The following is a 24,739-nucleotide window of genomic DNA, read 5'->3' on the forward strand; positions in this document are numbered from 1 at the left end:
ACTCATAATACATAAATCTAGCAGAAGTAATGTAAAATCTTGGTACGAAGTGCAATTACAATTCAGAATCTTTAAATTTATCTAAAAAATTGAAAAGCCAGAAATCTCCATAAAGCTTGAGACACCAAGCCTAAGTTTCATTTATGTATTTTTTAATATTTGATAGCAATCAGTCATTGAATGAATTCAATAGCATGCAGACTTGAAAGGATTTCCAGATTTGCTTGATGATACAAGGTAGCTTATAAAAACACACAAAGATGGAGAAGTATTTTTTTGATTGATTTTTGTTAATTCCAGTTCTGAATTATCACAATATATATATAATTCTCCATAATCTTCACTTTGAAAAATTATTATTTCCTCTCACCTTTCACATTAGAAAGCTGTTCAGAAAGTCATTGCTTGCTTTAACTGTTATAAATTTTCCTCTAAATTTTCAGTTTAAATTGCTATGGCTATTTAAATGGCTATTTTCATCTTCTCTATTTCTTCTCGTGATAAAATCATATTATATCTTAAGATATAATTCCTATCAGATATATGTAAAAGACAACAGTAATATCTTTTTACCTCTATTATGCTGGAGTAAATACACTAGAAATGCTTCATTTTCTTTCATGGTATCTTGTCCAATTTATCCTGCTTATACAGCTGGCAACCCTTAACTTTATCTCAAGTCTCAATGTGTTGGCAACTTGAGAAGTTTGCATTTCCCCATTTTTAAAGCAACTCATAATGTCATAATTCTTGATAACAAAATTGTTAAAATACCCTTAACGGCAATAACTTTCACAGGATTTTCAGGGGTGCTGAAAGCTTAAGACGTTCCTTGGTAAGGCAGCAGCAATTTCCCATAATCTGAAGAAGAATTCCCACTGTTCAGAGTTCATCTTAAGTTCAATGAGTTATTAGACTATTTTTCCTGTTACTTAGCCAGCCATTTCTCATTTGTGTACTTCCACTGAAATAATCCTGATGGTAACTGAGAGGATTTTAAAATATTGCTTGCTAGTCACCCAAGTTGCAACTCTTCCTCTGCTAGACTAGGTGTCAGAAGATACAGCCACAGCAGGCAGCTTCCTTCTCCCTATAAGGATGGGTGATTTTTCTTTAAATACTTAATACACCATGCTTTTCATCCAAAAACTGCAATATCTGAGATTGATTTGCTCTTCAAAACATTTCAATAGAGCTTCAGAATTGAACAGTTTTCTGCAACTATAATAGAGATTGGGACCACTGGTGATAGTAATGGGAACAGCTAGATAATAACATAAGGAAGATTTTGTTGTTTTGTTTTTTTCTACAGTGTGTTTTCATTAGAAAATGAAGATTACCAAAAATTAGACACTTCTCAGAAGATTAATTTTATAAATTATAATAAAAAGTATGGGGGCTGCAGCCTACCTAGAGCTCAGGCTTGCTCAGCTGCCTTGAAGATTATAAGCAAGCCAATGGCCTAGAAGCCCCAGGACGTGGGCAAAATCCATAGGCTTTCAGCCAGCACTACTAGGAGCCTGGGAGGTATTACAGCTTTCAGGATTTCTGAGGAGGATCAAAATATTCTATATCTTTAGAGATACATTTTAACAACAATAATTAAGCACAGCAAAATGCTCTCTTGGCTGAGAAAGCCAAGTATCAGAAAAAGATGTCATTTTTTCTCACACAGACTTTGTTTTAGAGTGCATAGGGAAAGACGCCTGCTCATAATACCAAAAACAACATGATGCAAGTTATTTTAAATTTTCCTAGGTACTATGCTGACAAGAAATCTCAGATTGTTAAACTCAATTAATCCAGTCCATGCTTTGAGTCATTTTCTCCTCTTTCCCAGGAAATTACTGACCCTGTGCTCCACAGACCTTTTGCAATGGGATCAGCACTACTATCCTGCTCATCTTCTTTAGGAGGTCAAGATGCTGGGAAACAAAATATCTGCTTCTGCTTTGTAACATTTATAAAATTACAGTTAGAAAAAACATTCATATCATAAAATTTTGGGCTCTTAAATAACTCAAAAATGTCAAGCACTTATGAATCTAGGACAAGAATTTTGACTGAGTCAAAAACACTTGAGTGGCCCTTTCCCTTTAAAGCCATGGGAAAGAAGTTATGTCAACAAAGAAAAGGTATTACTGTGTTAACTGAAGAAGTGGCCTGACTTGTCAAAATTATCACCCCCACAGTACACCACAAAGCTGAAGTTTAAGCATTGTCCCATAGCAACCACAGTCACAGAATTTTTTTTTAGAGATCTGAGAATAAAACAAAAATCACATGAAAACATTTTAAATACAAAGTAGGCCTCTAAATATTCCTTAAATAAGTTTCATAAAGGAAAGCATAGTGTTTGGCATATTTCAGCAGCATTGAAAATGCTAATAGTTCCTTGTGGGAAGACAGAACTCATGTTGAGATGAAATGTTGAAAAGATATTTTTTAGACCATATTCTAGTTCAGAACACATGAAGGATTTGGAGTTCAGAGTCTTGATTTTATTGAAACAGAACAGTACATCTATCTCATCTGATGGCAATGATGCAGTTTAGACATACTGAAGGCACAGTGAAGGGTAAACTGGTGGAAACTCCACTATATCCACAGTTAAGTTTTGTAATCTTTGTAAATAATTGTAAATAGTTATCCAACATTTTATAGGAACGCATTAGAGGAATCCACTTTTATAGGAAACCATTGCTTCAGGGTCTACACCAGCTTCCAGAGGGCTCTAGATAACACTGAGAAGTATTTGTTATGGTCTGTCATCTTTAAAGGGTCAAGAACTTAGAATCATAGAACAATTCAGGTTGGAAGGGACATCCAAAGGTCCTCTAGTTGAGCCCCCTGGTCAATGCAGGCCTAATCAGACCAGGTTGCTCTAGCCAGTCAAGTTCCAAACACCTCCAAAGATGGAGACTTCACAACTTCTCTGGGCCACCTGTTTCAGTATTTGACCATTCTCGTGGTAAAAAGTATTTTCCTAATATATGTTGGAATTTCCCATATTTCAGCTTGTGTCCATTGCCTCTTGTCCTATTACAGTGCATGTCCAAGACTAGTCTGGCTCCATGTTCTCTGTATCCTCAGATCAGGTAGCTGTGGGTAGCAAAAAGATCTCCTCTGAGGCTCTCTGAAGCTCTCTGAAGCCTATCCGCCAGGCTGAACAGCCCAGCTCTCTCAGCTTTTTCTCATATGCCATGTGCTCCAATCCCCTGATTAGCTTGGTTGTCCTCCACTATGCTTGCTCCAGTATGTCAATATCCTTTGGTAAGCCCCAAACTGGACACAATACTCCAGATGTGGTCTTACAAGTGCTGAATAAATAGGAAGGATCACTTTCCTGGGTCTGCTGACTACACGTTCACTGACACCCTTGCTGTCAGGGCACACTGCTGACTCCTTTTTAGCTTGTTGTCCATTAGGACCCTCAGGGCCTTTTCTGCAGAGCTGCTTCCAGATAGTCAGTGACCAGTCTGCATTGTTTCATGGGGTTATTACACCCCAAGGACAAGACCTTTTGTTTGCTCTTGTTGACCTTCCTGAGATTCTTGTTAGCCCCTTTCTCCAGCCTGTCCAGGTCACTCTGAATAGAAGCCCTGCCCTCCAACATATTGACTGCTCCCCCAATTTGGTGTCATTAGCAAATTTGCTGAGAGCGGTCTCCATCCATTATTCATGTTGTCGATGTTTAACAGCTTTAGTCCCAGTACTGATCCCTGACAGACACAGCTAGCTACTGGTTGCCAGCTGGACTTCACACCGTTAATCGCAAATCTTCAAGCCCAGCAGTTCAGCTAATTTTCCACTCAACTTATCCTCCACTTATTCAGCCCATATCTTACTAGTTTGGTGATAAGAAGGCTGTGGGAAAGCCTTGCTAAAATCAAGGTATGAAACACCAACTGCCTTTCCCTTGTCCACAGTGCCAGTTACATTTGCATAGAAAGCAATGAAGTTGTTCAAACATAATTTGCTCTTGGTAATTCTATGTTGGCTGCTCCCAGTCTCCTTCTTGTCTTTTATCTGTTTAGAAACAGCTTCTAAGAGGATTTGCTCCATAACTTTCCCTGAGACTGAGGTGAGGCTGAATGGCCTGTAGTTATCTGGATCTTCTTTCTTGCCCTTCTGATGATGGATTTAACATTTTTTCCAGGCATCAGAAACCTCCCCAGACTGCCATGACCTTTCAAAGATGCTAGAGAGCTGCCTAGAAATGACACTGGCCAGCTCCTTCACTGCCCTCAGAGGCATCCAATCTGGTCTAATGGACTTGTGTGTGTCCAAGTGGGTCAAGTGATCTCTGACTTTATCCTCCTCCACTGTGGGTACTACTTCACTCCCACAGACTGCTGGGAGACTCAAGGACCTTAAAGGCCTCAGGACAAGTCTTACCTGTGAAAACAAAGGTAGAAAAGGTGCTGAACCTCAACCTCTCCTATGCCCCTTGTTGCTAGGTCCCCTGCTTCACTGAGTAAGGCGTCCACACTCCACTTAATCTTCTTTATTGCTGCTCTACTTAAATCTCTGTTGCCCCACACCTCCCTTGCTAGTTTCAACTCCAGCCGAGCTTTGGCTTTCCTGACTCTTTCCTTGGCGCACAGGCAATGTCTTTGTATTCCTTCTGTGTAGTCTGTCCCTGCTTCCACCTTCTGTGGAAGCACTTCCTTTCGCGTTTAAGCTCCTTCAGGAGCTCCATGTTCATTCATGCTGGCCTTCTTCAGCAGTTGACTTCTGCACATCATTGGAATGGACTATTCTTCTGTTCTGAGGAGCCTGTCTCTGAAGACTAGCAAGCTCTCCTGGGCCCCTTTTCTCTCCAGCAAAGTTTCCCAGAAGCTCTCCTGCCAAGTAGGCCCTGAACAGAGCATTTCCCCTAGTTGTTTTACTTATCACTGGCATCAAGATATTGTCTTCAGTGTATTCCAGAAATCTAGATTACTGGTACCCAGCAGTATTGCACTTCTAGCAGATGTCAGGGTGGTGAAAGTCACCCAAGAATATTAAGGCCTGTGACGGTGAGGCTTTCTCCAGCTGCTTCATCCGCCTCCTCTTCTTGATCAGGACCTCTGTAGCAGAGGCTCCCTACATCGTCACCTGTGCTGATCTGTACCCCCTTATCAATGGGTAAGGGCCTACAAGCTCTCTGTTGGTTTGTCACCTGTCCCAAGGCAGAACTCAAGACACTCCTTTGCACAGTGCATAACCCTAACGCAGGGCTTCACATTCTGGCACCCTGGCAACATTTTAAGGCACTTGCATCTTGTATATGTAACTATGTTCAAAGCTGAGAAAGTGCATAATCTATGTTACTGAAGAGAGGGATGACTGGGCCAGAAATCCTGAATTTTAAGTTTGCTCATTCTTTACAGGATGAAGTAATTCTTTGAAAAGAACCCCGAAATTATGATTTTCTGGCATTCTTCAAAATATACCTGCACCATAAGCACCATAAGTCTAAGGAAGGAATAAGATCTATTTACTAGAGGAAGAGAACAGGAAAGTTTCTACAGAACTGATTTCAGTGCTACTGAAATACAATTTAAGTGTTTTTACTAGTTCATTAATCATATTAAGGCATAGAGTCATTATTACTTCTAAACAGAAGAAATTAAAGTCTTTAATGTGAACTACTTATCTAATTATTTGTTGAACTGCCCCTAGAAAGCCACTCATTTTCTATATGTGTTTTAATATTTAAAATAAGAAACAAACAAAACACTTTCTGTGAATTTATCTTTCAAGATAAAAAAATAAAGATCACTGTGTGCAACACTTGATCCAGAATTCCTTTATTTCACAATCTTACATACTTTTAACCAACCTCCTCCAAATATTTCTTGAATTTTTTTGCATTATATCTAACTTAGAGTATACACCATGGAATGTTTATATGATAATATAAAGATAAATAATTTTAAGGTGTACAGTTTTAAATATGTCAGTAAATAATTAGACACATTATCAATAATAACATTTCTGTTTCTTTGTTTAAACTGTTTTTCAAGTGATATTTCACTTGTGTCCCATAGGACACAAAACACGTACAACCACATTTTTTAAACAATAGGGTAATACTTAATTATTTAATAATTTATTTAATAATGCAGCATTCAATGCAAATCCCAGGTAACTACCTCTCATTGTGAACCACAAACCCCAAGGCAGCTCCCAACTTAGTCATTATACTATCTAGCAGTTCAAGCTGCAGAGTGCTTGACATCTGGCTTTAAAATATCCTGAGGTTTTAGGTGTTATTTACCTCTTTGCAATGGCAAGATTATTACTACTTTAGTAAGTGCCTATAGCAAAACTTGGTTAAGAGATTGAATATGTTTCACATCTTGACTTAATAACACCCTATAGGTATTGTTTACCCGGTTTTAAAAGCTTAGCAGAAATCTTCTGAGTTGTTAGATTATCCAGGTGCAAAATCCAGTCAAAGATAAATAATGGAGGAAAGAGCTCTAAACACCCACAACATCCTCCAAAGTAGATTACAAAAAATAAACAAACAAAAAAACCCCCAAACTCACCATCAAAACCCCAAACCTTAAAAGATCTTGTTTACAACAAATTCCCTTTAAGCTAAGGATATCTATCTGGTGTTTTAAGTCAATTCACCTGAGCAATTCCTCAAGACATAACCTGATTTCTTCAAGCTGGAGATGCAGTAGCAATTGCTTACCTGACTCACACGCAAATGTCTTTGACGTCTCATCGTGAAAGATAATTGCCACTGCATGCTTCTTTGTTTCTCGAGGCAATCTAGTTATGTTTTTGATATTGTGCAGCTCAGTTACCTTAAAATGAAGAAAAATATTTTAGGTCAGTGTATAAATAGTACAAATAAAAATACTAACTATAACTATTCAATTTTTACTACAATCCTTTTGTTTAATGCCACTATTTAAATTTATAAGTTTGCCATTGACAAAAAAACAATAATATATAAATATGTAGAGTCTGAAGTTGTAAAACTTACTATAAAATGTAATGTATCAAAAAATGAATGGTCTACTTCTTTAATAAAGGTCATCATGAAAACATTCTTGTGATACTCCTGTAATAGATTTTCCGGTTTCTATATTCATACAAGTTTGATGTGTTTCATAATCTGCACCAAATATATACATACAGTAAAAATAACAATGTCTTGCTAGGTAAGGGATGTAACCCAATTATCATGTCAAGTAGTGTCACTACATTTGTATGGACACAGGCTTATGTCTTTAAAGTAGAATTCTCATCCTTGTCAGAACTCAAAATTTTATTTTATTTTCCAAATAGTTCAAAATCTTTTCAAGAAAAAGTTATTCACATTACACCGAACACACAGTATAATCAACATATCTATTTCCAGCTTCCTTTGATGCAAGCAGATAACCACAATTAACATAAATGAAAGAAAAACATGGTTTTCCAAGCAAAGCTGGAAGCACAGCCTGTTTTAAGCTGCTTAACACTTCTCATTATGAAACCTTTCTCAGTTCCTTAAGTATAAACAGAAAACGTTTGTCCAGGATTCTTAGTTTTCCAGGAAAGACATCTGCCTCATGCAGAATTCTTGCTTTTTATTTAAATGTCATCTGTATTAGCTTGGCCATCTATGGCTAGTGAAAAATGTACTTAAAATAGAGTTTGGGGCAAATTTTGTTTTAAATTCTGATGTTGTTTATGTGCAGCTTTAGCATTCCTTTTCAGATATGAGAAATGATTGTTTTTAAGAGACAAAGATTTTATATTGAGGAGCAAAAAAATTGGAACATGTTGGGGAAAAAAGATCACACACAAACACACACACACACAAAAAAAAGACAGCAGAACAGCAGTAAGAGATATCAAGAAGCCAGAGAAAGAAACTGGAAAATGGAATGTATGCATTCTGGTGAGAAACTTGAGATCAGGACTGAAGAGAGCTATTGGCAGAGGTCTACCTTGATGCCCCTCAGCTAAACTCTGTCCACTTTTTCCATTGTCTCTCCTGCACTGAAGGACCCAAAACATAGTGTCTAGATGCAGTTTAATAAGTGCTGAGTAGAAGGGAATAATCACTTTCCCGGATCTGCTGGTCATTCATGCCACCAGGTGCTGTAGTCCACCTTGACTGCCTACGCACACAGCTGGCTTGTGCTCAGCTCACTGCCTATCAGGGCCCCCAGGGACCTTTCAGCAGATCTTCTCATCCACCCGTCCATCCCCAGGCTGTATCACTGCAGGGCTTCTCCTTCCCAGGACATAACGTGGCATTTGCCTTTGTCCAGTTTACAAGGTCCCTGTTGGCCCATTCCCGCAGCTTATCCAGGTCCCTCTGGCTGGCAGCCTTGACCTCGAGTGTATAAGCTGCTCCTCCCCAGTATGGGTCATCTGCAGACTTGATGAGAGCATGCTCCATTACCTCCTCCAGGTCACTGATAAACATGTTAACCAGGACACGTCCTCGTACAGATCCCACAGTATTCTGCTTGTTACTAACCCCTGGGTAGAGCACAACCTATTAACCATGAGCCTCTGACACTGACCATGCAACCAGCTCTTTTTGCCATCTAGATGTCCACACATCTAGATTGTAACATCCAAACTTGGGTATAACAACTTTGTTAAAGCTCAGGTGAAAAAAGAAATTTCTCCCAGGCAGCAGAGAATTATTATTGTCTTTAACATTTGAGGTTTAAAGATTACCAAAAGTTCCTGCAATGGTGATAAGCTTGATAATAGATCCAAACCTCTTACATTCCTTACACGAAGATTGCATAATTTTCACAGTAATTTTTGTTCCAAATATACTAACTACAGGCAACTGGGGAGGCTTATCTAGTCAGCTATAAAGATGATTTTAACCAGTCCTCTTGTTAATTATTATATTAAGCCTGTTTTATTTAATATCTTGCATAGAAAATGTTCTGCCGATATCATTCACACATTTGGAAATAACATCAGAGAACAAAGAATAAGCTTTTATTTGTTCGTGGAAAATTCACGTTTGAAACAGTCTACAAAAACACCACCAAATTTTGACACTCTGGTCTGCAGTACCCACATGAGTGATTTGGTAGAACAAAATGCAAATGCAAATGTGTGGAGAAAATAATCCCATTTTCTCCCTAGGCAGAATAGAACTTTTTATAACTCCTGTTTGACAAGCCAAGAGTTATGTTAGTTGCCCATTCTAGTGTCTCCAACTTTTACTTTTTTTCTCTCTCTCTCTAAACCAATTTTTTTTGAATCATTCATAGTTCACAGCAAGCAGGGACATAGCAGAACTCATATTCCTCTTCAGAGCAGCAGGGTATAGCTTTTCACAAAAATGGACCTATTTCAAACTATGGCAAAATATTTTAAGACATCTCTTTACTTGTCAAATCTTTTAGCATTTTGACATGGGTAGTGAAAATATTTCTCCCAGTTTAAAAAGTGTTTTCTTTTTTAAATACACATCATTCAGCTTGAAATAATTTGTTTTCCAAAAACTGACTGTTTTCTTGGAAATCATATGTTTTAGTGATGGTGACTACAAAAACATCATAAAGATTTTAGATATGGCTCTGAAGATATAGGGATTTTGGAGAGGTGTTTTTTAAGAAAAATAACGAATGCTACTGGGTAAACTAACAGAAAGAATAAAGAGTAAAAATAACTGAGCTTCAGGACACAATCTCATCATCAAGCCTGATAAAGTAACGAATTTCAAACCACATAGACGTTAAAGTAGCATTTCTAGTTTTACCTATCGAGCAAGTGAACATACTGACATAAAGCCAGTTAAAAGCAAGAGGAGAAGCAATGCTACCAAATAAGCCATCCAGTATTTCTACTGAGTGCTTAATTTTTAATGTCCAGTAGCAGTATGAACATTCGGTTCCACATTCAACTTTTGAAAATTGTACTGAAAATTGTGCTCCCTTTCACAATCGGGTCACAGACACGGGAGTAATCCTCCTTGGAAAGTCTTTCTCCTTTCCTCCCACTAGTTGAGAGGATTGAAGTTACTCAGATTCAAGGTTCTGTTCCTAACCTCAGTGGTGCACAAGTCATTTTTCTAACCTCTGAACATTTATGATTATAAAAACAAGAAGTGCCTTAGAGTTTATATTATATTGTATATAGAAATGAAAAAACAGATTTTGGTTGGACAATCAAACTTGCCTTTTTTCCATATTTTTAAAAATTTGATTTTCATTTTGATCTATTCCTAAAAAAACTACACAAAAACAAAAAATGTTTTTTAAAAGAAAAAAAAATAAAAATAAAAACAGAAACTGCATCAACTTACATTTCTATCCAAAAATTACAGAAAATGACAAAATAATCCCACAAAGACATCATAATTTATTTTGAAAGAATTTAAAGCCTCTTTTTTCAACCTTTAGAAAGGATTTTAAAGACTTTCCAAGTTGAAAATTTATCAGAAAAATATCTTTTTATATGAATAGTGAATTGGGCAAATCAACTTTTTTAAGCAGATAAAGTTATACCAAAATTTGCTCACTGTGTATTGTAACAGCCTTGTTGACAAGATATAGGCTAATTCACTGGAAATATTGCTGCTTTTCACAACAAAAAGACAATATTCTGGAAATATCTAAACCATGGATTACTTTGTACGAGTAAGAAGAGAAGAATGAAAAGAGAATTTAATATGCTGTTACAGTCATAAGAATGTTATCTAGACCTTCATCAAATTAGACTAAATTAATTCAATGATGGCATTAAAATTTGCTGAAATCTTTGGTAATGTTATTTTTTAAAAAATGAATAAGCCTGTTTCCTTATCCCTCCTATTATATCCCCTTAGAACAAAGTACAAATGAACTGAAATAAACAAAAAAAGCCATTCTTGTGAATAATCTGGCAAATAGATTTCTTGCCTATCTTTATCCTTTATGATTCTATCAGTAAGTAAAGGGGATCCTTTTGCAGTAAGCTACAATTATGTAGTTTACAACTATATGTATATTTTTAAATTTTAATATGTTAACTTAGAGCTGCTTTTCTCCGCTAGACAGCGGCGCTATTATTTAGGGGAGTACTCCATATGGTGCTCAGTGCAGTACACGTTGGGGACTCTTAGCACCTGGCCCTTTTCTCAGCTCTCCTACTCCTTATCAGTAATTCCTGCCTCATATGGCCATCACTCAGCGTCCCACACATACGTTTCTCTGTTTTTTTTCTACTTGGTCTCCTGATGTTTTTTTTTTCCTTTCTTCCCTGTACCAGTCTGTAAAAACATTTTACTCATTTTCACATGAAAATTAACATTAATTTAAGGAAAGAAGATTATGAATAGTTACTTAATTTATATGCAAAAAAATCTTTGTCAAGCTTTTTTTTTAGTTCACTTTTTATATAAAAAGCTTTTCACTATGTGCAACTTTTTTTGACACAACTATAACAGAGACATCCAACTCTTACTTCTGGTTAAGATTTGGTGAAAAAACATAATCTTGAAGGGCCACAAGGTAGAGGAAATTCCAGGATTGGTAAAGACAGCATCTCAATCCCCCAATACAAAAATTAGGCTTGGCTAAACTTGCAGCTGAGTCTCTAGGCTAAGCTTCTGTAGATTGTTTCCTCTTACTGTTAAGAATTGAGATTACCTGGAAAGTTCCAGGTAAGCCAAAAGTTGAAGTTTCCACATCAACACAGCTAATCACAAGTATAGCCTAAGGAAAAGAAACACATTTGATCTGCACACCAAATTTTTTGGCAAGTCCCAGCTTGTTCAGCAAAGCTGCTTTGCAGAGTCAAGCACTAAATGAGAATGCAAAAGACTCTATATTTAGATTGCTATAAGTAATGCAACACGGACCCTCTTATCCTTATTGTTTATCTTGGTGTGCAGATGGGCCTAAACCTCACATTTTTATGCTTTAGTATAGCATATCATCAAGAAAGGATATCATTTTAACAGTTTCTCCTTGTTTCTTTTAAGTGTATATATACACATATTTAAAATAATAATAAAATCAATAATCATTGAAACCTTCTAAAAACTGTTCAGACACATCTTGATAAATCAGTCATCAAACAGGAAAAAAAAAGCTGCTCTCTGTTCCATATTAGGACTGCATAAAAATGGTTTCTATAAATTTTTTCCAAAGAAAATGCAGAATAAAATATAGAACAATACACCAAGATGACTGCATAGTCAGAAGTCTGAAAAGGGAGAGGGAACCAACAGTTCCCTCATTTTATATTTTCACAAAGATTAAGGGATCAGAGGAATAAGAATTTTTATGTCCTTACTTAGGAAAGAAAAAAAATCTCTGTTTTCTTGAAGATTTTTCCCATCTTAAATCTTATGATAGTGACTTGCACCTTGAGAGATCCACAGAAATATAAAGTCATCTATTTACACGGAGATCTTAAATTGGATGCTAACAGCAAACCACTTTCACTTCCTATTCCCTGACAAAATTCCTGTCAGCATGGCTTGATGCCAGGGGACTAAGTTACAAGTGTAACTAAAGTCTTGAGTCGTATTAGTTTAAAGTGTATTTCTGTGACATCAGATTTGGTAAAGAACTTGAAAACATCTTAAAAAACTTTAGAAATCTAATCGCATTTCTCTTAGCTAAGACAACCTTCATCCATTTTCAGTAAAGTCATGCTATGGATTCCTAGTAAATAATTCAAGAGCAGGAAAATGGTTAATATAAGACAGTCTGCAATGGCAGGTAGCAATAGCCTAAATCCAAGCAAGATATACAAGCATAGGCTGATGATCAAGGAAATTATTCAGAAATATTGTACAGAAAAAGTTTTGGAACAGCAGACTCTGCTATAAAGGGAACAGTTACTGCTGGCTAGCCAGAAGACATCAGATAATAGGTTACTGTCAACACGGTACCTACTGTATAAACTTCTGGCTTCAAAAGCACTGTAGCCCTTGCACGTCTTGACGAGACATTTGAGCACTCTCCCACTCACTCTGAGCTCTGGGCTGTAACTTCTCATCCATGTTAACAGCCTAGTTTTATGTGGTAAAAAATAATTTTTGGGGGTCTGGAAATCTGTGCACCACATTATAGAAACATGCAGCTGTCCTCTTGTGAGTTTGCTACCAAAGTAAGTTATAGGAAATAATTTCAAAAAAAACACTCATATGCTTCTTTAGTCTCTAAAATATTTGCTTCACTGGAAGTTAAACTTCCTCTTAGTTTGCTAAACCTTTGCTTTGGGTGCTACTCAGCTGCACCACACAATCACACCCCACTAATGAGATGATGCAGAGGAGGACAGAAAGCGTGGGAGGATGGGGCATAAGTACTGTAACTGAAACAAACTTGCATCCAGCTACACTTGCTTCATTTACACTAAAAAAACAACATCCCTTCGTTCCTCCCCCCCCCCATACTCAAAACAAAAAAAACAAACAAAAAACCCCAAAGCAACAACAAAAAACACCTCATCCCAAGTATATATTCCTCTATGAAGCTCTTGGGACATAGTCTGGTCCTATTTGTCCCTCAGAACTTCTAAAGCTTCTACTCTTGAGCCCCATTCACACCTTACCATTGCTTGCAGTTGTTTTGGTTGCTATGTTAAGTTTTCCTTTGCCTTAAACTTTTTTCCTCCATTTGACTGTCTGAACTACTGTGCTAGCAATACATTTTTTTGGTATTTAAACCAAGTCAGTGGTAATGGTCATCCAGATTGTTTTGTACAAACATAGCCTAAGGTATGAATTGGAGATGCATCTCAAAGCTACTTTGACACATTCAAATATGGTTAGATGTTTGTCCTTTCCTCTACCGTTTTAATCCATTAAGAAAATCATATGGCCCAAAATAACAAAATCTTCAACTGACATTCATGCTCACATTCAACAACAGTATTTTTACTATTATTATTTAAAAATCTGGACACGCTAGCAATTATCCCCCTCCTCACACAGACTTCAAATTCAGATGTCAAAATTGTTTATTTATGGAAACCTCCTTACAGAGAGGATTTACTTAGTATTTGCTTACAATCCTTACTATTGATTATGAACACAATGAAATACCATTAAAAATGCCTAACTATAATACTGACTAACCTAAAACTAGCCAGCCAAACTTTGGACTATTGAATGGCAACTGAATTGATCTTTCCAATCTGTTGATTTTCAACAGCCGAATACTGGATTTTAGTAGTCATTTTCTTTGAATACATATTGGCATTCCTCCACACGATATTGATCCAAAAAACACGCAATAATAAGCTGAATACAGTTTGTCTGCTGTCTAAACTGCATACAATTAAAGTCTTCCAATATTAAATTAATTACAATCCAAATATAAAAAATGTGTGAAGTCATCCAAAAAAGTAGCAAATAATTGTATCCTGCTCTTAGTATTGCAAGATCACATATCCACCAAGTTATCAATACACTTGATGTGACAAAACAGTTTTCAGCATTACTTTTACAGTATCTTTCACTTCACTGTTAATGCAATGCAAATAAGGTACCTTTTTTTTCCCTTTTATTATGTTAATTATCTTAGTAGATGTGAAAGGTGATTAAATTATGAAATATATTCAATTAAATAAAGGCTTAGATTAACTAGGAATCTTTGCTTCTTAACTGACAAAAATTATTTTGACATTTTACTTATCACCTTCTTCATAACTACATGTAGTTTTCCTCAGAGAAGAAAGATTTTAGGAATAAGTCAATACACTTGTCCTTGAATCCATCATTCAAGAACTTATGAACTTATCAACTTACTTCCACAAAACTGTGGAACAGATTTGACACTCCACTACAATGAACATTCAGGGTTTCCTGTACAACCTGACTTAACTTAGCTCAAACTGGAGCAGAAGTTTATTTTGAGAGAGATTTTTAGCAAGTTTACCAGGGATCTCTTGTAAATGAATCTAGAGAATTCAGAGTTCAGCATTCTCAGAGGGTTTCCAAACTCCTTAGAAGCACTCCTCATCACTGAATTACACTGGATATTTATTTGTTTACTTATTTGTATGAAAAAAACCTTTCTGTTGAGAGAGATGGATATTACAGTAAAGGACATATCTAATACTAACATGAGTAGATGGATTCAATAAGGTGTTAATATTTGGTTTCTGTCTGATCTGCAGTCAGCTCGTTTTGGGAGTAAGATATTTAAAGACCAGAGCAGCAGCAAGGGGAGTGCAGGCACAAAAGTCAAATTTGGTTCTAATAAAGATGCAGGATATGCAACAAACTGCACATGTACCAAAGAGAATGAGATAAAACTTGAATATATCCCACTAAAATGAAGATGCATTCTATTTTTAATATTTGCATAATATTACTGTCTTACTTAGAATTAATCTCATAGCTGCTGGATAAAGTGAGCATAATTAAAATGTTCAGGGAGAAACAGAAACAGATCATGAAAAACTATCTTAAATTACCTCCAAAATGGGGAGGGAAAAAAAAGTCAGAAAAGTATTCTGCTAAGCAGCAATTATAAACTGTTCTAAATAAAAGATTTTTCCTCCAACCATGCAGAAAGAAATTAAAATAGAGAAAGATTGGGAAAAATTTCTGAGGATAGCAAGTTTTGAAATGTTCATTTTTGGGTTTTGCACCCAAAACATAAGCTTGGAAAGCAAAACATGTTCTCAGGGTTAAACAAAGTATTCAAGTTTAGTTTCTAAAAATAATTACAGTAATTTTTAGAACAGAAAATTTGAAACTCTTGCAATTTTCATGATAAATAATCAAGATGATGTCTTCCCATTGCCAAGATGAACAATATGGTAAATTCTTGAATTACTACAATTAAACCAAAACTGCAAAAATACAATAGAGATCTGCCCTGTCCTCTTTTGACATATAAACACTATTGACATATAAACAGTCTGTATCTGTGACATACCTAGGGATTTGGCAGTTAAGTGGTGCAATTAGAAAGGTCAGATAACTCTTCCACATTACAATAATGGTATAGCCAAATTGCACATTATATCTGTATCACTACTACAAATAAAATTCCATAGTAAATAAAAGAGCAGCTCGGGAAGAGATGAAGGAAAAAACAAACAAACAAAAAAACCCTTCAAATCAGAAGCTTGCATAAGAACTTAAATGTTTAATTCTGGGGTATATCTTCTTTGAATTCTTCTAAGTGCGTGCCTCCCATAAAAACTGGGATGGGAAATAATTCTGAGATTCGATGTACTGAATATTTTTTCTACTGTGCAGAGTCTTGGAAATTGCTTGGGCAGAGGAAAAGGTCTGAATTTACATAAATGTATTTCTGTTTTGCATTGTGCACTACCTTCCTGTCACTTAATTCCTATCCAACAAAAAAAAAAAAAAAAAGAAGCAGAGGAGACAGCTGCAAAATGTAATTGTTCATCCTTTTATTCCTTTATAATGGCCCCTATACAGCCATCTGTTGTGTATTATCGAGCACACAGTAATGCAAGAAAGAAGAAGTCAATGCAGTGGCAAAGAACAGGGCCTCTAGTGACCAGTCCCCACACAGTAAGGAAACATTTCAGACAAGAAACAGCATGACAACAAGAGAAGAGTGATAAAAGGAGCAAGAGCTACATTATAATAATTCATACAAGAGGTATAGTATAACAATTATGGCAAGGGAAGGGCAAAGGAACCACCAAATACACTAAAGTTGCACTGAAGGTGGCTGCCACTGGGAAAAAAAAGGAGATAGGAACCCACTGCAGGTGGAAGAAGGGAATAGGAGTAATTTGGACAAAACGTCTCCCTTCTGCTCAGTTTCAACTAACCCTATCTGCAGTTAGCAGTGGCTCCCTCCACATGGCCGCAAGTAGAAGTTTTGTTATAGCCTCAGACTTTGAGCAGGAGGTGGGACTAGAGACCTCCTGAGGGCCCTCATAGCCTGAAGTATCCTGTGAGCATAAAAAAGAGTCACTAAGAAATCCGTAAATCTCTTTGGACCTTTGGGCAAGCTCATATGGGCTTAGGCATCCAACATACTTAAGATGAAACTTATTTTCCTGATTTTATTATGGCTTATTTACAGAAGAACAGTGCATGACTATCAACAGTAGGACCAGGGGTACAAGAGACTGCAAAACAAACCTTAAGGAAGAAAAGTGTTAGAGGCAGAAAAAATTACAAAGTCTATTGCATGAAAGAACTGTAAAAATTAAAACACAAGATTATAAGAGGAACATGAGAAGGGAGAAGAGATGTATCATTATCATGTAAAAGAAAACGAATTCATGGAGAAAATAGAAGAGTTATCTCCATCTCTGCACACAGATTTATCCCTGGAAGGGGACAAGTTGTCATGGTAACAATATGGTCCAGGAATTTTGCCAACCAGTGACATATTAACCTCCACATTATGCCTCTGGGGCAGGTCTCCAGCTGCTATTTCAGAGGAATAACAGTTTAAGAAACTGCTACCAAGCAAATTTTCATTCCCATAAGCATTACATGGAATAGGTGCCACACCTATTGCAAGAGTAGCGTTCTTACCCTATAAATCAAAACTGAATTTAAGGAAAGATAAAGAAAGGATGAATGTATATACTGGGGAAAAAAAAAAAAAAAAAAAAAAAAAAAAAAAAAAAAAAGCTAAGTTTAAGCTAGTAATAGCCAGAAAAGTGAAGTTCAATGGGGAGGAATAGACATCACTCTGAAAGCAGAGGGATACTGTATCACTTCTTACCTTCCAGATAAAATTGAGATAAAATTGTAAAGGTTTAAATTTATAGGTATATTTGGAAAATGTAGATTACGTTATGTATTTTTAGACTAAATATCACATGAAATTCCTATTTTTTAATTTCTCAAAATTTACATCAGTGTGAAATAAAAATAAGCTATTAGATCATTACCTCATCTCTCTCCTTCTCCTAAGTCATGGCTCCTGTTAATAAAGCTCTGACTTGCAACAGAGTGACCACGGATATCACACCATAACTGGCCTCTTATCACACGATCAGTTACAAACTCTTCATTTATTTTTTTTTCTTAGATTTCACTGAAACATTTTTTTTCAATATCATTGAAACAAAGTAAGGGCAAGACACAAAGTTATTTGATTAGTTTTTGCTTCCCATTTTTAATGCTATATTGTTTCAGTTTATTATATAAAATCAAACCTACCAGGTTTACTTAACCAGGGCAGATTAAGTCGGTTAAGTCATACTACTTCTATTAGATGGAAAGGTAGGGCTTTCATCAAGCTGAGTTGCTTCACTTTCTCTTGAACTGTGCTACTGTAATGCGGCCAGAGGTGAAGAACTGCTACCCAAACCATAAAATCAACCAGCTTATAAGGATCCAATAGCCCTCTATGATGGAATGACTGGCTGGGTGGATGAGGGGAGAGCAGTGGACGTTGTGTACCTCGACTTCAGCAAGGTTTTTGACACTGTCTCCCATAACATCCTCCTAGAGAAGCTCTGGAAGTGCAGGTTAGACGAGTGGACAGTGAGGTGGATTGAGAACTGGCTGAAAGGCAGAGCTCAGAGGGTCGTCATCAGTGGTGTGGAGTCCAGTTGGAGGCCTGTGGCTAGTGGTGTCCCTCAGGGCTCAGTACAGGGTCCCATCCTGTTCAACTTTTTCATCAATGACCTGGATGAGGGGACAGAGTGCCTCCTCAGCAAGTTTGATGATAATACCAAGCTGGGAGGAGTGTCTGATACACCTGAGGGCTGTGCTGCCCTTCAGAGAGACCTGGACAGGCTGGAGAGTTGGGCGGAGAGGAACCTCATGAGGTTCAACAAGGGCAAGTGCAGAGTCCTGCACTTAGGGAGGAATAACCCCATGCACCAGGACAGACTAGGGGGTGACCTGCTGGAGAGCAGCTCTGCAGAGAAAGACCTGGGAGTGCTGGTGGATGACAAGTTGACCATGAAACAGCAGAGTGCCCTTGGGGCCAAGAAGACCAGTGGTCTCCCGGGATGCAATATGAAGAGTGTTGCCAGCAGATCGAGGGAGGTGATCCTGCCCCTCTACTCAGCCCTGGGGAGGCCTCATCTCAAGTTCTGTGTCCAGTTCTGGGCTCCCCAGTACAAGAGAGACATGGAGCTACTGCAGAGAGTCCAGCACAGGGCTATGAAGATGATCAGAGGGCTGGAGCACCTGCCCTACGAGGAACGGCTGCGAGAGCTGGGCCTCTTCAGCCTGGGGAAGGGAAGACTGAGGGGGGATCTTATCAACGTGTCTAAGTACCTGAAGGGAGGGTGTCAAGGGGACGGGGACAAACTCTTTTCAGTTGTCCCGTGTGACAGGACAAGAGGCAATGGGCAGAAATTGAAGCACAGGAAGTTCCGCCTGACCGTGAGGGGGAATTTCTTCCCTGTGAGAGTGACGGAGCTCTGGAGCAGGTTGCCCAGAGAGGTTGTGGAGTCTCCTTCTCTGGAGATCTTCAAGGGTAGCCTGGATGCAACTTTGTCTACCATGCTGTAGCAGGGGGTTTGGACTACATAATCTCCAGAGATCCCTTCCAACCTTACCCACTCTGTAATTCTGTGATTTTTCTGCTTTCGGCTGGTGGCCTAGTATTTTAAAGCAATAGGTAAAATCTGATCAGGCGTGCTCACATGCCTCTTCCCTTCTCAAACATTTTAATTTGGATTTTTAAAAAGAAATGCCTTCACATTTCAAGAGTATTTTCATAAACAATTATTTGTAGTACAGAAACATGAGGTTTTCCCAATCCTATTTCCAAAACTCACATTGCCCTCTTATCCTAAAGATCATTTGAAATATATCTTCCTATCTGATTTTTCGTATCAGACAATTGTGTTAGTATATCATTAAAAAAAAATGCAGGGAGAACAGTCCCTCAGGAATACTGAGTGATGCACAGTTTCAAATAATTAATATTTTTATATTAAAAGATACTGTAATTTGTAACCCAGATTCACTTTTGAAAAATAACATCATGCTAAAATGATAGCAAAGAGGGAGAACAATTCAAAACCAAAATAAAAGTAACAGGTTTCTCAATTATATTTCCAAATTTGAAATATAATTAAAAAAGAGATACTTTTAATATCAAACTTCCAGCTAGAGTTACTATGTATGCAAATAGTAACACTCTGCTTATGACTGAGAAACAAAATGGGGCATTTCATTACTTTAGTTTAATTATCCAAGTATGCTAATAGGGCAATACTTCACAGTGGATGTGTAAATGAATTAGACCATTATATGAGTTTTAATAGCATTTTGAAGTTATTAAAATATCCTGGACAATTAAAGACCATTTCCATTTTTTCGAAGTTTTTGCTCTTATCATTCTCAAAGTTTACAAGACTATGCCCAGACCTTTTCAGAACTGTTTCAGCCCAAAGGTAGTAGTTAATTAAAGTTTATTTGAGTAAAAAGAAAAGTAGAAACATACTTTTCCAAAACTTCCTCTAAGTTTTCCCCTTCATTTACTTAAATTGGCTGACCTTTAATAATTCCCAAACTTATCTCATTTGACAAGCTCAATTAAAAATATATTTTTTTATTAAAGCAGAAAATATTTCAAACCAAATTAAACACAAGACAACAAAATTACAAATTACAACCTCACTGCATGCATGCAAGTGATGAGTATGTAACTCTTACTGCAGAAATGCGAGGTATAACACTAACTACTGAATCTCTCCCTGCATTGATAGGCTAGAGATTACAGTTGAGAACCTGCTTAATTTCAAATACAGAATAATCTTGTGTGCTTGCCAATAAGCCCTCAACTGACTGTGGCCAACAACAAGTGTTACAAGCCTGGGCTTACTACATACACGTAAGCATAACCACAGAGACGCCCACTGGCAACCTGAGTTTATGGTTCCTTTTTTGCAGGAGAGTAAAACAGTAAATACAATTGCAACTTAAAAAAATATCATAGAGAAAAGCTTTATCTCCACTGATTTTAAAAGGCGTATATATGCTTCAACATCTTTAAAACTAACTCCCCTCTCAATTCAATAAAGTCAAAACTGACACTTAGATGCTGTTCTTAAATATGAATGCACATATTAAAAACATTTCAGATATTCAGAAGGAAATATTAATAAGCACCACATTACTTATGATGTTCTTGATGCTCTGTAGAAAAATGAACCAGTTAGATGAAAAACTACTATATACATAATGAAATACTGAGTTTTATTTAACCTAAATTTAGGAGGTACATGTGTGCACAGAATCATACCCAGAATGGTCCAGAAATGTGTAATAGAGAGAGGAAAAGAGAACAAGATGCAAAAGAAAATTTAAGAATTGGAGTTACCTGCAGAAAGCAGAATAAAAATGATTCTGAGCAGAAAGGTAAACCCTTTTAGGTATGTATTTTTAAGTAGATAATTTCAAAAAAGTTTGTCAAAAATTAAACTGTTTTCACTTAATTTGCTTCTAAAATTAACTAAAATCTGTTAGCTGATGATTTGCAAATTCTTTTAGCTTAATTGTCTTTGGGGATAAATTCAGTTTGAGTATCTATTATGACAATTATATACAGCTACATTTTCAACTCTAATGCATTTTTAATAACCTTCTTCATCAGTCAGTGATTTGAATTTCAAATTTTCTTCTATGAAGAATTAAAAATTAGATAGTTTGTGCCAGTTTTCGTAATAAATTGTTCTTTTCTATTTAAATTGCAAAGCCTTCTTTACTGTAAGCAAATGAAAACCTTAAATGAAACTATTAGTGCTCATAAGAGTTATTATTGTTTTTCTACCTTTATTAAGAGAAAATAAATTACAAGGACAAACCTGCCTGCCCTCCCTTGTACCCCATAATGTGACGTTTGCAGCTATGTGCTTCACTTTACCATTACTGTGCAAGGCATTACCCTTCCTCCCATCTCCATGCTGGTAACTAGAACAGATTCTCCGCACAACACACGCACACACACACACGCACTCTCATACACACACACTTACTCAGTTTGAGTAGCCTAAGGGAAAATATTGTCATTAAAAAAAATACAAAAAACAAACTCCCCAAACTCCAACCTACACAAACACACACCAAAAAACACACAGAAGACCCTCACATAATATTCCCCTACTAGCATTATAAAGTGCATTCTAGAGATTTGTAATTATGCTTTTATTATTTATGCAGCACGCTTTTTCCACTTGAATAATGAAAAGAAATACATAAAATATTTGGAAAAAAACCAGACAGACTCAAGCAGGTTCTGCAGGTCTAGTTTGTCATTTTCTTAATGTTTATATGGCAGTAAGTCCCTACACATCTGATCTACAGTACTTCTGAGTGGTATGTAAACACAAATAAATACATCTAAGTTTGTTGGTACCCTTCTATATATTGCATGATAGACATTGTCTTAGTTTTACGGTCATATTTTATTTTTCATTACTATTTTTCACCTCAGTCAGATAAATATTGTTCAATAATTATATTATACTATAAATATTATGAGTTATGTCTAATTGTCATAACTTAGTACATTTTTTCTGACTTAATAGTGTACCGGTTAAACCCTGGTTTCCCTCACGTTTTTTCCCATGATAGTCATCACATAAATATGTTTCTCATAGACTGTTCCACAAATATTAATTTCCCTTCACACCTTCCTCACTTCTGAGAGGTGAAGATTATACTGGCAGGTAAGGAGCAGAGAAATTTTACAGTGAAAACTAGTGAAAGTCAAAAAAAAGTCCTCTAAACTTTTGATCTTAATTTGAGATATACAACTTTCTACTTTCCAGCTATACCGGCAGCATTAAAAAGGAGAGCTTCCTCTGAATTTGCCCTCATTTCAACAATTCAGACACCATCACACCAAAAAGATACAAACAGGTCAATGGGGGAAAGGTCTGGTTTATTATCATCTAACATCAGAGAGGATTTTTAGCGGGGGGCAGCGTTAGTGCCGCTCTGGCCAGCAGCACCCGGCTGTGGTGGTGCTGGCTCACTCACTGCTTCTTGATCCTTCTCTGCAGAGTGGTGGCACCTTCCTCAGAGCCCCTATTTCCACCCTTTCTTTTCAAAGGTGTCTATCCTTTCTGTCCAGAGGTATCATCTGGGTGCCTGCTGCGAAATCCTCGCTCCCACGTACTGGGTGCTCCTGTTTCAGAGCTCTCCGGCCCCAGGCCACTTCTGAGACGCCCGCACCTCGAGCGGGGTACGGAGCAACGTGCTCCCACGCAAAAAACCCGAGCAGTCCCTCCTGCTCTCTCTTCAGCTGCATCCGCCCTGCTGCGCTGATACTCTTTGCCTCAGAAATTACTGAGCTGAAGAGACAAGCTGTGTCTGTACCCCATTCTCTTCACCCCCTTTTCCGTCTTCCTCACCTTTTTAGATTTTTATCTCAGTACCGAGATCCTTATTTCCGTGTAAATCTCTTGGGTTTGAGGTCAGCCTTAATACCAGACACGCTCTTCCCATCCCATTCTTCCCTTTACCCGTTCTCACCTCAACCTCTCCTTGACCAGTCAGCCTCCCCTCTCTGATCAGCTCTTGATATTTTTTCCCAGATATCCAACTCATAAGGCGCTCTCAGAGTTCCAGCACATTTCTCCCTTTGTTTTTTTCCTACCCACCAATGTTTGCTCTTTTTCTTCTCTAAATTTTAATTCAATAATTTTCCTTTCCATGATTTTTAGGTGTCAGAGGAATATACAGAGAATGGCACTCTGATTTCATTGCAGATACATGACCCCACACTAGTTTTCAGAAAGGACAAGCAAGTATTACAGTGAATATCAGGCTTTAGCCCCGAGGAACTGGAAGGAACATATTTCATTACTCAAGAGAGAAAATTATGTGAATTTTCATCATACACAGGAGCTGTACAGATGACAAGAGACATTTTAGCTGTCAAACTCAAAAGTGTTTCTAACAAATATACACAAAGTACAGGTTTTGAAAGGCTTAAAACTTTGCCAAAGCATGGCTAGATTTTCATGGTAAAAGCAGAATATATATAACTGACACATAGATCATCATGTTCTAAGTCTCTATTGTAAAGAACATAACATGAGAGGTTCAGATGAAAAGCTCTCCTGGGATTGTTTTAGGAGACTCTAGAAGACTGAGTGTATTTCTTACGTTACTAGAAATGAAAGAAATATACTCAGGAGACGACAGGAACAGTTTGATACAACACATGCAGCACATGGATATATAAGGAGCTTGCAGCCACTTTAACGCCACATACTTCACAGTTCTTAGAAAAGTCTGAGTTGTAAGGGAACCCTGGAGATCATCTTGTCCAACCTTGAAAGAAGGGACTTAGGTCCGTTTATGGAGGGCCTTGCCAAGACGAGTCTTGAATACTTCCGAGGAAGAAATATGGGGTTCTCTGGTCAGCCAATGTTTAATTGTTCCCACAATGGTTTCTTTTTTCTTACCTCTCAACAATTTTTCCTGAAGTAACTTGTTCCCATTGCCTCTTTTCCTGCCCACATGCATCATTGTGAGAAGAGTACCTGTTTCTCTATAGCTACATTTTATGAAATGGGAGAGTGTGATTGGAGCCCCCCAGGCCTTCTCTCGTCAGGCTGAATGAACCCACTTCCTTCAACTTTTCTTCATATGCCAAGTTCTCCAACCCTCTAGAAACTTCATTTGCCTTCTCCTAGCCCCCCTCCAGTTTTTGAGTGGCACTGTTTGCAAGTTGGTCACTGCATTGATTTTCCATCAATTCTGTGGGTACCTTTTATACAGTGAACAGAACTCCTGTACTTTAACTAGACATATACACTTTTTCTTTTCAAATCTTAGTAAGTGTTCAGGAAAGATATTACCTGACCAAAACTCTAGGTTAGAGTACTCAAAAAATATATA

The 24,739-nt window shown here is 37.2% G+C and overlaps 1 protein-coding gene across 2 annotated transcripts in view; it reads right to left on the reverse strand.

The window, feature by feature from the left end:
• DOK6 (docking protein 6) overlaps positions 1-24,739 on the reverse strand; it is a 252,314-nt gene that overhangs the window by 126,946 nt on the left and 100,629 nt on the right. For both annotated transcript variants that reach the window (XM_062570068.1, XM_062570069.1), the window contains one exon: positions 6,692-6,806. In XM_062570068.1, the coding sequence (XP_062426052.1) occupies positions 6,692-6,806 (115 nt within the window). The remainder of the gene's footprint in view (positions 1-6,691; positions 6,807-24,739) is intronic.

The sequence above is a fragment of the Rhea pennata genome, chromosome 2, assembly GCF_028389875.1.
Source record: "Rhea pennata isolate bPtePen1 chromosome 2, bPtePen1.pri, whole genome shotgun sequence".
In the NCBI taxonomy this organism is placed as follows: domain Eukaryota; kingdom Metazoa; phylum Chordata; class Aves; order Rheiformes; family Rheidae; genus Rhea; species Rhea pennata.